At 46.3% G+C, this 15,605-nt stretch overlaps 1 protein-coding gene across 1 annotated transcript in view; it reads left to right on the plus strand.

The window, feature by feature from the left end:
• ZNF827 (zinc finger protein 827) overlaps positions 1-15,605 on the plus strand; it is a 230,581-nt gene that overhangs the window by 167,773 nt on the left and 47,203 nt on the right. The window contains exons 6-7 of the mRNA XM_030191673.1: positions 9,858-10,091; positions 15,522-15,579. Of these exons, the coding sequence (XP_030047533.1) occupies positions 9,858-10,091; positions 15,522-15,579 (292 nt within the window). The remainder of the gene's footprint in view (positions 1-9,857; positions 10,092-15,521; positions 15,580-15,605) is intronic.

Raw genomic sequence — 15,605 nt, forward strand, 5'->3', positions numbered from 1 at the left:
TCTTGGCCGGCCACGCGGCTCGGACGGCTTCTTCGTGGGCCGCCCTTGAGGTTGGAGACATTAATGCCATGAACGCCCTTAATTTGGGCGACGGCACAAGCGACTAAAGTTAAGCGCCGTTCTTCCCGCGCGGCTCCTTCGCGGAGTTTCGCGCCGGACGCCATTTTGGATGCGCAGCATGTCTCTCCCCCGCTATTGCGAGCGCCGGTTGAGAGTGCGTCTAGGACTGTTGCCCAGGCTGCGGAAGTGCACAGTCTGGGGGGTTTCTCCCCCGAGTTTGTTTTGCTGCTGCATCAGGCTTTCCTCACGCAAAACGCTGCCCCTGCTCCCTCTTCTGATAAAGAGGTTGAGGTTCCCAGAGGTAAACGCCCTCGGGTTGATTTCCAGGCCTTGGAGGACTTTGTTTCCTCCGATGTAGATGAGGGCAGCGTGTCTGAGGTCTCCCAACGGTCCTTTGCGGATTCCTTGGAGGAGATAGATCCCCGCTCGGATGGAGCGGATGACCCCTCTGCAGCGCGGCTTTTTAGCCCAGAGGATTTGCCCAACCTGTTTTTACAGACCATGGACACTTTGAAGATTTCCTCTCCGGAGGACGTCTCTCCCTCAGCCCCTGTTGGCTCTGCCATTATGCTGGGGACGAAGCGCCCGCCTAGATCCTTCCACGTGCATGATGCCATGCACACCTTAATTGCGGCTCAATGGGATGTCCCGGAAACGAGCCTTAAAGTGGCTAGGGCTATGTCCCGCCTCTATCCTTTGGCTGTGAGTGAACGTGAGGCCTATCTGTGGCCTACCGTGGATTCTTTAATCACTGCGGTGACTAAGAAAACGGCGTTGCCGGTGGAAGGTGGCACGGCCCTAAAGGACGCCCAAGACAGAAGATTGGAGGCGGCCTTAAGGTCGTCCTTTGAGGCAGCTGCTTTAAGTTTGCAGGCCTCAGTTTGCGGCTCCTATGTGGCCAGGGCGTGCCTGACTATGGTGCAGCGGGCTTCCCCCTCGGATCTTTCCTTGAGGGCTGATTGGCCGGCCCTGGAATCGGGCTTAGCCTATTTGGCAGACTTGCTGTATGATGTCTTGAGAGCCTCAGCTAAAGGCATGGCTCAGACAGTCTCTGCGCGGCGGTGGCTTTGGCTGAAACATTGGTCTGCTGACCACGCCTCTAAATCCCGCCTGGCTAGATTGCCTTTTAAAGGCAAGCTGCTCTTTGGGGTCGAGCTGGACAAAATCGTGACCGATCTCGGCACGTCTAAGGGCAAGAAATTACCAGAGGTCAGGGCTCGGGCTAGTACTCGTCCCGGTACCTCCAGAGGACGGTTGCTGGAAGCCCGTCGGTACCGCCCGGGCAAGTCGGGTTCCTCTGCCCCCTCTTCCTTCAAGAGGAATTTCTCCCCCAAGCAGCATTCCTTTCGCAGAGACTGCCGTCCCGGAGGTGCTCCCTCCGGTCCTCCCCCAGGGTCTCGTACCCAATGACGGGGCCTTGGTCCACGACCCAGTGCAGATTGGAGGACGGCTGTCCTCGTTTCTGGGCGAGTGGACCACTATAACTTCAGACGCGTGGGTGCTGGAAGTCATCAGAGACGGCTACAAGCTAGAGTTCTGCCAACCCTTAAGAGACGGGTTTGTACTCTCTCCCTGCAAGTCTCCGGTCAAGCTGTGGCAGTGCAGCAGACCTTGGACAACCTGATCCGCCTGGGTGCGGTCGTTCCGGTGCCAAAAAATCAGATTGGCAAGGGACGTTACTCCATTTACTTTGTGGTTCCAAAGAAAGGAGGTTCTGTCCGGCCTATCCTCGACCTCAAAGGGGTCAATCGGGCCTGGAAAGTGAGGCACTTTCGCATGGAGACTCTCCGCTCTGTTATAGCGGCAGTGAAGGCAGGAGAGTTCTTGGCTTCCTTGGACATCAAGGAAGCGTACCTGCATATTCCCATCTGGCCTCCTCTCCAACGCTTTCTGCGTTTTACAGTCCTGAGACGACACTTCCAGTTCAGAGCCCTCCCTTTCGGGTTGGCTACTGCTCCGCGGACCTTTTCCAAAGTAATGGGGGTCATAGCGGCCTTCCTGCTAAAGGAAGGAGTACAAGTCCATCCTTATCTGGACGACTGGTTGATCCGAGCCCCCTCTTATGCAGAGTGCGGCAAAGCTATGGACCGGGTAGTTGCTCTTGTGAGCTCCCTGGGATGGATCATCAACTGGAAGAAGAGCCAGCTGCGCCCGACTCAGTCCCTGGAGTATCTGGGAGTTCGATTCGACACCCAAGTGGGCAGAGTGTTCCTGCCAGACAATCGGATTGTCAAGCTTCAGGCTCAGGTGGACTAGTTCCTAGTAGCCTCTCCTATTCGGGCTTGGGACTACGTGCAGCTGTTGGGCTCTATGACGGCCACGATGGAAGTAGTGCCCTGGGCCAGGGCTCATATGAGACCACTACAGCTATCTCTGCTGCTGCGCTGGACTCCGATGTCGGAGGATTATGCTGTGCGCCTTCCCGTGGACCCAGCAGTGCGCAAGGCGCTGAGCTGGTGGACGCAGACAGACAAGTTGTCTGCAGGATTGCCTCTGGTGACCCCGGAGTGGATTGTCGTCACGACAGACGCCTCTTTGCTGGGCTGGGGAGCCCACTGCTTGGGAAGGACAGCGCAGGGGCTCTAGTCTCCTGCAGAGGCAAGTGGTCTATCAACCTCCTGGAACTCAGAGCCATTCGGTTGGTGTTATTGGAGTTCATCCCGGTACTGGTGTTGTAGCCTGTACGGGTCCTGTCGGACAATGCCACGGCTGTGGCCTATATCAACCGCCAGGGAGGTACCAAGAGCGCCCCTCTAGCCAAGGAGGCTATGAGTCTTTGCCAGTGGGCGGAAGCGAACCTGGAGCAGCTTTCAGCGGCCCACATTGCCGGAGTCATGAATGTCAAGGCGGACTTTCTCAGTCGCCATACCTTGGAGCCCGGAGAGTGGCAACTATCTGCTCAGGCGTTCTTGGACATCACGAAGCGCTGGGGCCAGCCGAGCCTAGATCTGATGGCGTCATCGGCCAATTGCCAAGTGCCGCGCTTTTTCAGCAGAGGACGGGACCCTCGATCCCTGGGAGTAGATGCTCTTCTCCAACAGTGGCCGACACAAGAGCTCCTCTATGTGTTCCCGCCCTGGCCCATGTTGGGCAGGGTGCTAGACCGGGTGGCAAAGCATCCCGGCAGGGTAATCCTGGTGGGTCCGGATTGGCCCAGACGTCCCTGGTATGCGGACTTGATCAGGCTCTCAGTCGACGATCCTCTGCGGCTGTCAGTGGAGCAGGGCCGGTTACATCAGGGTCCCGTGGTGATGGAGGATCCCTCTCCCTTTGGTCTTACGGCCTGGCTATTGAGCGGCAGCGTCTGAGGAAGAAGGGCTTCTCAGACAAGGTCATCGCCACTATGCTGAGAGCGAGGAAACGCTCTACTTCTACTGCTTACGCCAGGGTTTGGCGTATCTTTGCAGCATGGTGTGAAGCAGGATCACTTTCTCCCTTCACTGCTCCAATTTCTTCAGTGTTGGCGTTCCTGCAAGAAGGTCTGGAGAAAGGCCTGTCGCTCAGTTCCCTTAAAGTCCAGGTAGCGGCTCTGGCTTGCTTCAGGGGCCGCCTGAAGGGTGCTTCCCTGGCTTCGCAGCCAGATGTGGTGCGCTTTCTCAAGGGAGTTAATCACCTGCGCCCTCCTCTGCACTCAGTGGTGCCTGCGTGGAATCTCAACCTGGTGCTAAGAGCATTGCAGAAGCCGCCTTTTGAACCCTTGTCGAGGGCATCTCTGAAAGACCTGAAGTTGAAAGCAGTCTTTTTGGTGGCTATCACTTCAGCCAGAAGAGTTTCCGAGCTCCAGGCGCTCTCATGTCGAGAGCCTTTTCTGCAGTTCACTGAGGCAGGAGTGACTATTCGCACAGTGCCTTCCTTCCTGCCCAAGATTGTTTCTCGCTTCCATGTGAATCAGCAGCTCTGTCTCCCTTCCTTTCGTAGGGAGGACTACCCAGAGGAGTACTCTGCTCTTAAATATCTGGATGTGAGACGAGTCATCTTCAGATACTTGGAAGTGACCAATGATTTCCGGAAATCGGATCATCTGTTTGTCCTGTTTGCAGGTCCTCGTAAGGGTCTGCAGGCTGCTAAGCCTACAGTGGCAAGATGGATCAAGGAAGCCATTGTAGCGGCTTATGTGGCCGCGGGGAAGGTGCCGCCTATCCAGCTGAAGGCTCACTCCACGAGAGCTCAGGCGGCCTCGATGGCAGAGGCCGGATCCGTCTCCTTGGAAGAGATATGCAAGGCGGCAACTTGGGCTTCGGCTCATACATTCTCCAAGCATTACCGTTTGACTGTGGCTGCACGGGCGGAGGCCCGGTTTGGAGCTTCAGTGTTGAGGTCAGGGATTTCAATGTCCCGCCCTGGGTGAGTACTGCTTCGGTACATCCCACCAGTCTATGGATTGATCAGCTTGATGATATGGAAGGTAAAATTATGTATAATCATACCTGATAATTTTCTTTCCATTAATCATAGCTGATCAATCCATAGCCCCTCCCAGATATCTGTTCTGTTTTTATTCTGGTTGCATTTCAGGTTCAAGTTTAGTCTTCAGTTATTTCAGAAAGACTTCGTGTTCAAGTTCTTTCACTTGGATTCTTCAAGAGTTGAGACGAGTTTGTGTTACAGTGAGCTGCTGCATTCCTCTCCCCTCCGTTTTACGGGGCTGGATTGAGACATAAATTCTGCCGGCACTCCCTCCCGCTTCGTGCGGCTGTAGGGCAGCTTTGTACCCCTCCCGCTTCGGCGGTGTTAGGGTCAGTCAGCTCCTCCCGCGGTTGCGGTTGCAGGATAAGCCAGATCCCCCCGCATCGGCGGGTGTGGTGTCCCTCCCCCGCTCCGCGGGGATGAGCTGGACGGATTCCCCTCCCCCACTTGTGTGGGGATGAGCTGGGTTAATTCCCCTCCCCCGTTTCGGCGGTGGTGAGCTGGGCAGAGTGTCCCTTCGTGGGTGTAATTCTCTAAGTGCTGAGTCCTGCGGATGGAGCTTTGATATCGACATACTGAGGAGTTTCCGGCAGCACATGACCACATATAGGGAGGCAAAAGTTTGCTCTCTATCTCCACCTGCTGGTAGATGGACACAACCCACCAGTCTATGGATTGATCAGCTATGATTAATGGAAAGAAAATTATCAGGTATGATTATACATAATTTTACCTTTTATGAAGGAGTAAAATACTATCACTGGTTCCAGTGAGGAGAAAGAAGAGAAAAAAAACCAAATTGCAAAAACTCATGACTACATGAGAAAAATGGATGGTATAAAAACTCTCCTTCCCCTTCACTAACTAAAGAGTTAATCAAAATGAAACACCTCCCTTAAAAACCACCAAACCGGTATAAAACCCGGTGTATCTTAAATACCCCCAAACACACTCATCAATTTAAAGCCTGAACCCTTAATGTAGACCTGCCCGTCCAGTTTTTCAAAGTGAACAGAATATGATAAATGTCTTTAGAAAAATCGCAGGCTTATCAAACCCACACAGTCTTTCAAAAAATCAGTTTTTCAAAAAATCACAGTCACTTATCTACTTGTTTATAGCTCCAGGCTCGGTTAGTCTTATAAATCCAGGCTGATGGTAGTAAAGTTGGAGAAAACGCCACACTGTTCCGTATATACCATTGACACCATCCCGTGTCTCCCTTCAACAAGTGCGCCTTGTTTCGCCGATATACAAGCTGCTTCAGGAAGGGTACTGCCTCGGATCCTTAGATGGACCTCTCAAAATCACCAAACAGACCGTGAATCATTAATGCACCATCTTGCTAGTGCATGCATTAATGATTCACGGTCTGTTTGGTGATTTTATTGATGTAACCAAGTTAAAATATGCATACAATAGCCCGACACAGGCCGTGTTTCGCCCAGCTGGGCTGCTTCAGGAGCTAAAAGACAAAACAATAAATAAGTAGTAAATCTTAACATCTAAATAATAAAAATAGCATAATAATAACATAAAAATTGCATAAATTATAAAATAAAGGAAGTCAAAAATAAGGTGACATTAAAAATATGGTCACATATAAATTTGTAACATCAAAAACCAGGTGACATTAAAAATATGGTCACATTAAAATCTATAACATCAAAATCCCACAGAGTTAACATTCATAAATGAATAGGTATGATTTTTGTATAACATGAATGGCTGATATAGATTACAAAAAAGATAAAAATTTCACGTCAAACCATGAATTTCTCACAGAGTGAAAAGTTAAGTTAAAAGGTCAGAGGTTGCAGATATCATGTATATTGAGCATAAGTGGCTAATATATCCACAACATACATATACAAATACATATTTAAAAAGTCCAGAAAAGTAATTTTAAAAAAGTACAGAAAAGTGATTTTAACCACAACAACGAACAGAACAACAGACAACCATCTTCAATAATATAATTCAAAAAACACCCACCTATACAATAATTCTCCACTACCAAAATAGAAATATGCTGATGAGAGCAACTGAAAAATAAAAATAAAAAATGAAGATGACCAACTATAGAGAAGGGAAATAATGCAATAGAAAAATAATGCAAAAGAAAAATCCATGAAAAAATATATGTAAAAAAGAGAACTCACATATACAGTCGATATCCTGAAAAAAAATGGCTCATCCAGAGATGCAGAAACAATTGGTTATGGACCTGCATAAAATTATGTCATATATAAGTGTAACTTAATATAAAAATAGTGAAAGAATTAAACGTTAATCTACACTATATTCTTTTTTTATATAAAAAAAAAACGGGCAAAAGCCAATAGTAGGAAATACCCAGAGGATAAGCCTTATTTTTGAAACGTTAATCTATTTAATTCTGCCCGATATCAAGGAATGAAAATGGCAAGACATATGCAATTTTTATGTTATTATTATGCTATTTTTATTATTTAGATGTTAAGATTTACTACTTATCATTTATTATTTTGTCTTTTAGCCCCTGAAGCAGCCCAGTTGGGCGAAACACGGCCTGTGTCGGGCTATTGTATGCATATTTTAACTTGGTTACATCAATAAAATATATTTTGGTTTATTAACGATCTGCTTTGTATAGTTTCCACTTTGGAGTTTGCGGATCGTCTGCCCCTTTGCTTTCTTGGACCCCCACAATTCTAGAATGCATTGCTTCTTGATCTGCAATTAATAGAAGAGCCAGTTTCAATTTGCAGTTAGACATGTCTATTTAAAATTACCTTTCCTTGAAAGATGTACAGAGTTTTTGTGCTTATAATTGGTACCTGGTTGAGCTCCAGAGAGGCATGAACTCTTAATGACTTATTTTGAGAGCTCTCATTGTTTTGTTTTAGTTATGTGATGGGTTTTTAATGTTTGAATATGTATGTTTTATTTGTGATCTGCCAATGGTTGTAGATCAAGGGGAATATTTATTTATTTAAGCAAACTTCTACCACCTTAATCAACTGGCAGACCAAGGTTTACCATTCTAAAAACAATCATAGTAAAATTATGAAAGGAACTACAATAAGAATTGGAAAGAGTAATCATTCATTCACACAGAACAGTCAGCGGAAAACACGGAAGCAGAAAAATAAGTACAGGAGAAGGAAGGGGGAGAGGCAGGAAAAAAGGAACCAGTGGAGTCTACAATAAAGATAGATCTAAGATATATTATAAGCTTGACAGAAGAGCCAAGACCTCACAGCAGATTTAAAATTTTTAAAACATAGTTCAGCACGGATCTCAAGAGAGAAGAGTTCCCAGCCTGTGAAGTAGAATATGCAATGTCTAGTAGACTCGACTCAAGTGAGGCTTGCTTAAGGCCAGGGGAGGACAAGGCAGTAGTCATTTACTGAATGAAGCAGACGGGCCAGAGAATAGGGAATAGTAAAATTAGTCATATATTGAGGGTATCCAATCCCGAAAGTGTTCAATGGTAATATTAACAGTTTATGAATAATTCGGTGCTCAGTAGGGAGCCAGTGATGTTCCGGAGTAATAGAGAGACACGATCTAGCATTACGGAGTAATCTAACTGCTGTGTTCTGTAAGGATTGAAGTCGTTTCAGGCCACTGCGAGGAGAGCCTAAATAAACTATATTACAGTAGTCGATTCTAGTAATCAATCATGAAAGAATGAAAAGTATTATGATCAAAATATCTCCTGATCAGCTGTATTTTATTTATTTTTATTTATTGCATTTGTATCCCACATTTTCCCACCTCTTTGCAGGCTCAATGTGGCTTACAATACATCATGAGTAATGGACATATATCAGAAAATGGACATTTAGTGTTACAGCAGGATTTTGATAATGATAAAACATGGTATTAGTATAACAAACAGTTATTGTAAGACAGTTCAGAATATATGTGGTGGAGTTCTGTATATTCACATTGGTTGGTTTTTGTGGTATGCCATGTTGAAGAGATGGGTCTTCAGTAGTTTGCGGAAGTCCATTAGTTCGTGGATCGTTTTTAGTTTGGCAATGCGTTCCATAGCTGTGTGCTCAAGTAGATAAAGTTTGACGCGTGCATTAGTTTGTATTTTAGCCCTTTGTAGTTAGGGAAGTGCAAGTTAAGGAATGTGCGGGATGATCTTTTGGCATTCCTGGGTGGTAGGTCTATCAGGTCTGACATGTAGGCTGGTGCATCTCCATGAATGATTTTATGGGCTAAGGAGCATATTTTGAACATGATGTGTTCTTTAAGTGGGAGCCAGTGAAGTTTCTCTCGTAAGGGTTTAGCACTTTCGTATTTTGTTTTACCGAATATGAGTCTAGCTGCAGTGTTCTGGGCTGTCTGAAGTTTCTTGATTATTTGCTCTTTACATCCGGCGTAGAGTGCATTGCAGTAGTCTAGCATGGAGAAGCCCGATTTACATAGTTTAGATATTTGGAGCAAGAAGGTAAGCTGCAAGTCTAAAATAATACTGAGGTACCGGAAAGAACTGAGCAGAAGAATAGGCATTCTGAACAGACACATTGGGGTAGACATGGGCTTGAGACCACCAGTGAACCAAATACGCCCCTATAAGAGCTGTTTGTGCTGGTCATTGTTAAGACTAAGAGGAAAACTGAATCTACTAGAAAAACGTGGTACTTAGCAGTGGCGTAGCCAGACAGCCAATTTTGGGTGGGCCTGAGCCCAAATTGGATGGGCACAACATTTTTTTCTGCCCCTGTCCTACTCCCACATGTCACCCTCTCTCCTACTTCTATGTCCAACATTTTTTCTCTCTCTCTCCCTCTCTCTTCTTCTGCATCTCTCCCTCCCATCCCATGTCCAACTTTCTCCCTCACTCCTTACCCCCCTGTGCAGCAACTCTCGAAGAACGTCTGCCTGAAATTCTTCTCCCCGCTGCTGCATCGGTCCCTGCAGCATTCTTTTCTTTCGCCCGTCGCCAGCAGCGCTACGATTCACAGAGGCCGCTCCGCTCCCCACTGCAGCGTCCATTCGGCCCTACGAAAACAGGAAGTGCATCAGAGAGGGCCGGATGGACGCTGCAGGGGGGAGCGGAGTGGCCTCTGTGAATCGTAGCGCTGCTGGCGACGGGCGAAAAAAAAGAATGCTGCAGGGACCGATGCAGCAGCGGGGAGAAGAATTTCAGGCAGGCAACACTCCCGGCAGCGATGTTGTTGGGTTGGGGCGGGCCTAGAGCAAAAGTGGGTGGGCCTGGGCCCGTCCAGGCCCACCCGTAGCTATGCCCCTGGTACTTAGCTGTTTCATTTTCATTGTGTATGGTCTGATATGTTGTAGCAGTGTGTAAGATGTGCTTAATTTTATCATACCACATCATTTTGTAACCGATCTGGGGTGTTCACCTACTGCTGTCTCCTATCTCTTTGCAGCGGAAAGTTACAAGGAAACAAACGCCACAAAGATTAAAGAGGAGCCCATGGAAGTTGATATTCAGGACTCTGGTGTCTCACCCAGCCAAAATACTGACTACAGCACTTTATTACGGCAAGAGAAAAGTGAAAGCTTGCCAAAGGTTCCAGAAGGTCGAGTCCTCCCGGAAAGAAACTTGTTCAGCCAGGACATATCGGTGAAGATGGCATCAGAACTCCTCTTCCAGCTCTCAGGTGAGTCGGTACAAAGGGAGGGGAGGAAGTCAGGACCCCTGCAGAAAGGCTACAAACAATATTACCAAGTATATAAGTGTCATCTTAAAGAAGAATCTCTTGCAAATGTATCGTGATGTGTTTACTGTGGATAGCCTGAAAGAGAAATCTGGCCGTGAGTTGGTCATCTTTGCATAAATTTAATTTAATTATAGAATCTTATAGATCACCCATTTGTTTCTGATGAACGCAGTGCAAAGGAAACTTAACAAGTCTGGGGCAGCAAAGGATTGGTTGTGAGGAACCAGTCCTGACCATCCTGCTCTGGATTCGTGCAAGGGGGCGTACCATGTCGGGTCCACCAGTTAGAGTACAATGGGCCTCCAAAGTTTATTGAAAGACCCAAAAGGGGCTGTGTTTTGGCATACTGCCTGCATCAGGGATCTAGTAAAAAAATAACATATATAAATTTATAAAACATAAAGAAGGTAATTCAAAATAAATGTATAACTTAAAATAATAATATTTATTAAAACAAAAACAGGTGTTAACATGATACAAAATAAAATGACATTTTGAAAATCAAAGGTGAATATATCAATAATTAGCAAACGTGAGTAAATGGTGTAAAATTTTGAATACTGATGTACTGCCATTCTATAATGGAATCTGAGCATACAAATGCCATTGTAGAATTAGTAGTTAGACAGCAGTTCTATAAACTGGTGCCTCAGTCTTGGTGCCCCAGTGCCGTGTGCTTCGTTGCCAATTCTATAACTTTATCATGGCATAGGCAGAGGTGTGACCAGCAGAAGAAAGGAGGTGTTGATGCCCCTGTACAGGTCGTTGGTGAGGCCCCACCTGGAGTATTGTGTACAGTTTTGGAGGCCGTGAACTAGAGGACATGAAATGAGGTTGAAGGAGGGCAAACTCGGGGAAAAATGTCAGGAAGTATTTTTTTACGGAGAGAGTGGTGGATGCTTGGAATGCCCTCCCGCAGGAGATGGTGGAGATGAAAATGGTAACGGAATTCAAAAATGCGTGGGATAAACAAAGGAATCCTGTTCAGAAGGAATGGATCCTCAGAAGCTTAGCGGAGATTGGGTGGGAGGCGGGGCTAGTGCTGGGCAGACTTCTACGGTCTGTGCCCTGAAAATGGCAGATACAAATCAAGGTCAGGTATACACATAAAGTAGCACATATGAGTTTATCTTGTTGGGCAGACTGGATTGACCGTACAGGTCTTTTTCTGCCATCACCTACTATGTTACTATGGCGCTAAGATTCCGTTATAGAATCAGTGGCGTAGCCACAGGTGGGCTTGGGTAGGCCAGGGCCCACCCATTTATGGCTCAGGCCCACCCAGCAGTAGCACGTGTTTAGTGGTAACTGGTGGGAATCCCAAGCTCTGCCAGCTGAAGATTTCCTCCTGATGGTAACAAAAACGCTACTCTCCACGACACCGGCACCTGCGCATGCTCAGTTTTCAGTGCAATACTGCTGCCAAGGTGGAAAGAAGCGTTTTCCCACCAGCTGAGATCTTTTTTTTGGAGGGGGGGGAGGACACTTGGTGCCCACCCAATTCTTGCCTAGGCCCACCCAAAATCTGTTGTCTGGCTACGCCCCTGTATAGAATACTAGCATAAGTTGGTGTTGACATGTGAGGCATAACTTGGCGTTCCTAAGAGTGCCACGAAGCATGTAATTTATAGAAGTCTATAAACTATACACGTAACTGGGAGACACACACCCATACTCTGCCCATGTGTGCGTCCCTTCCCCTTACAGTTAGACACTATGGCACCAGCTTGCACCTAGTGCACATAGGTGCCTGTCAATTAATGGTGACTTAGTTGCACCCCCTCTAGTGCCAATTTAGAGAATTGCTTTCTTAGTATGCAGTTGGCATGCCCAAATTGTGCTGCCTAGTTATAGAATTGCCCCCTAAGGCTTTAATGCCATTGGGCTAAATGCTGTGGAATAGATCACTGCTTTTGTTATCATTGACTGATGCTACTTGGAGCACTAAGTAGAAGAAAAGACTTTGTATGATGTACAATAAATTTATTACACACTCACACCCCATACACCAGGGTTGTCCAACCTCAGTCCTCTTGGTACACAATCCAGTCGGGTTTTCAGGATGTCCCCAATGAATATGCATGTGATCTATTTACATGCACTGCCTCTATTGTATGCAAATAGGTCTCATGCATATTGATTGGGGAAATCCAGAAAACCCAACCTGGCAAGAGCCGAGGTTGGATTCCCCTGCCCCTATACCCTACACCTCCACTTAAATTCTCACAAGATAGCCCACAATTTTAGTTTGTTTGTTTATTTATTTATTTATTTATTTATTTATTTATTTATTTGTAGCATTTGTATCCCACATTTTCCCACCAATTTGCAGGCTCAATGTGGCTTACATTATGCTGTAATGGCGATCGCCATTTCTGGGTAGAGAATTACAGATGATATTACATTAAGGTGCATACATGGTAAAGTATAGTACAATATGGTATTGCATAGAGGTTCCTGATTGATAGAGTAAATTATAACATGAGTTAGATAGTCAACTATAGAAAGTTCATTTCTGACATGAGAAATAAAGTGGTAGTGTGTATTGCGTGATTTTCATTAGTAGTCATTAGGTTATCAGTCAGGTGTATGGGGTACGGTTTTGTCTAGTTCATGAAAAGTCTGTGGTTAGGATGGGTCGTTGTGGTATGCCTTCTTGAATAGGTCAGTTTTCAGAAGATTGTTAGGTCATGCATTGTTTTTATGGCCTTCGGTAGTGCGTTCCATAGTTGCGTGCCTATGTAGGAGAAACTGGATGCATATGTGGATTTATATTTAAGTCCTTTGCAGCGGGGGTAATGGAGATTCAGGAATTTATGTGCTGATCTGTTTGTGTTCCTAGTTGGCAGGTCAGTAAGGTCTGCCATATAGATCGGGGCTTCACCATGAACGATTTTGTGGACCAGGGTGCAAACTTTGAATGCAATTCGTTCTTTTAGTGGGAGCCAGTGTAGTTTTTCTCTTAGGGGTTTGGCACTTTCGTCTGGCTGCTGTATTTTGGGCAGTTTGAAGTTTTTTAATGATTTGTTCTTTGCATCCTGCATAAATGGCGTTACAGTAATCGAGGTGGAGATTTGAGTGTGTGTGTGTTTGTCTGATTCACAATAATTGTATTTCTAAGTCTGTTCCATGGTCCAATCCAGTGTGGACCGGCTGCCAGTTGTTCCTTTTGCACTTTTGTCCTTGGTTTGTCTACAGTAACAAAGGAGGTACTGTGGTAACCACAAGGTGCCTCTCTCACGCTGACCCCTTTCCAAGATGAAATGTTTTCTTTGGGAATGTTGAGAGAGGTGGTTTATGGAAACCTTTAGTCTGTGCTGGTTCAGTTCTGATGGGCTGACAAGGATTCTTAATTCTCTAGTCAAGAAGGAAAAAAATTCTTGGTAATATGCTGAGGTCACCTGTGTGTTAGAAACTAGGCCTGTCCAGGCCACTATTGGTGACTGTGGGCAGAGTTTTCTACTGGCGTTGACAACGGTTTTCTAGTTTTTCTTTGTGATTTTAAAGAGCAATTCTATAACTATGTACCTGAGGTTTGGGGCCCCTTTCTGCATATATATGTGCCAAAAAGTAGCACTTTTGGGTGGATTAGGGAATAAAGCCACTGCCAGATGGACTTCTACAGTCTGTGTCCTGCAAATGGCAAAAAGACAGATGAAGATCAAGTGTGTGTACTTATCATAGGCTACAAAGTGAAGGTGCTGTGAATATCAAGGGGGAGGGGAAAACATCTTACTGATGAGATTAACAATACTTTTAGTTATAAAATATTGTCCCAAGAAGATGGCATCATATGTAACCACCTATATGTGGTTGGCATGATGGCAAATTGCCAACCAGTGTTGAAGCATGAATGACTATAACTTGCACAGAGTGGCAGGTGCAGCTTCGCCTTTTTTGGACAGACTGGATGGATGATGTGGGTTTTTCTGCCATCATTTACTGTTTTACTGTGTGTTACATCAGGGCTATTCTGTAAGGGGATGTGTGAAAGCGCTATAATGCACAAATGCAAGAGGGCATACATCTGGGCAGGGCATTGGCATGTCTCCCAGTGATTCAACTTATAGAATATTTTATGTGTGTCCTTGCTGTAGTTTGCCATGTTCAGTTACACCAGCTCTAAGGCTGCTGTAACCGTGGGCACACTTACATGTAAGGTGTGCCAATTCCAGGTTGAACGAGGATTCTGTAACGGAATCTGGGCACTCAGATGGTATTATAAAATATACTTTTGCCACATGGAATCAGGATGCCTATAGGGAGGTGCCCACTTACCGAATTGCAAGCTTAAGCTATTAAGAAACTTAGGGGCCTATTTAGGCTTTTCCCCATTGCAAGTCTAAAGGGAAAATGCTTAGCAACTATGACCTTTTAATTTGGAGAGAAACAAATTACAAAACAGAAATCCAGGCATTAGCACACGGCTTCCAGAAATGAGCATCTGCACAAAAGTACCAGAGAACCCGACACAGTAAGTTTTAATCAGGTTAAAAGCAGTCTGAGGCAATGACGTAGCTACAAGTGGGCCTGGGTGGGCAAAGGCCCACTCATTCATGGCTCAGGCCCACTTGGTGGCGGCGCCTCACTTACCTCACTCCCTCTCCTCTTCCAGTGACTCAGCATCTGCCCCTCTCTCTGAACTCCCCATCCCTCCCCAGCGTACATCCAAGGAGTCGCCAGAAGCAGCTGCAGTTCATGTATGCTGCCTGCATGGGCCCTGCAGGCTTCCTTCTGCCATGTCCCACCCTCACCAATTTCACGTCCTATTTTCCATTGGCGAGGTGCAGCAGAGGGAAGCCTGCAAGACCAGCATAGGCAGCAAATATTAATCGCTGCTGCCACTGGCAGTGCTTTGGAATTACTACTACTATTACTATTTAGCATTTCTATAGCGCTACAAGGCATACGCAGCACTGCACAAACATAGAAGAAAGACAGTCCCTGCTCAAAGAGCTTACAATCTGGGGAAGGATGGGAAGAGTTTAGAGAGAGGAGGAGTTGCTGATCCACGGGCAGGGTAGGGGGAGAGATGCAGATATGTCGGGACCAGGGGCAGAGGGGGTGGAGGGGAAGGTTAAACTTTAAAAAAAAAAAACCTTTATACTTGATATATCTACAGGGGATTGGGGTTGGGAAGGACAGGGGAGATTCTGAGCTACCGGGAAGAGGGGGGGGGGGGGTCAGAAAGTAGCTACACCACCTCTTGAAGGAGATCTCCTTGCCTCTGACCGTCACTCAGTTGGCAGACCTGTGCAACCTGGGGAGAAACAGTGAGGGGGCAGAAGAAAAGAGAGAATTGTGCTGTTTTGGTGCTCTTAGTTATTTTATGTTGCTTAATGTGTTTGGGGTTTTTGTTTTATGCTACAGAAAAAGTGAGCAAAGAGCACAATCATAACAAGGACCACATCATCCAAACTACAACCAGGTAAGCAGCCTTTAGGCCTTTCATCA

Source organism: Microcaecilia unicolor, chromosome 2, assembly GCF_901765095.1.
Source record: "Microcaecilia unicolor chromosome 2, aMicUni1.1, whole genome shotgun sequence".
In the NCBI taxonomy this organism is placed as follows: domain Eukaryota; kingdom Metazoa; phylum Chordata; class Amphibia; order Gymnophiona; family Siphonopidae; genus Microcaecilia; species Microcaecilia unicolor.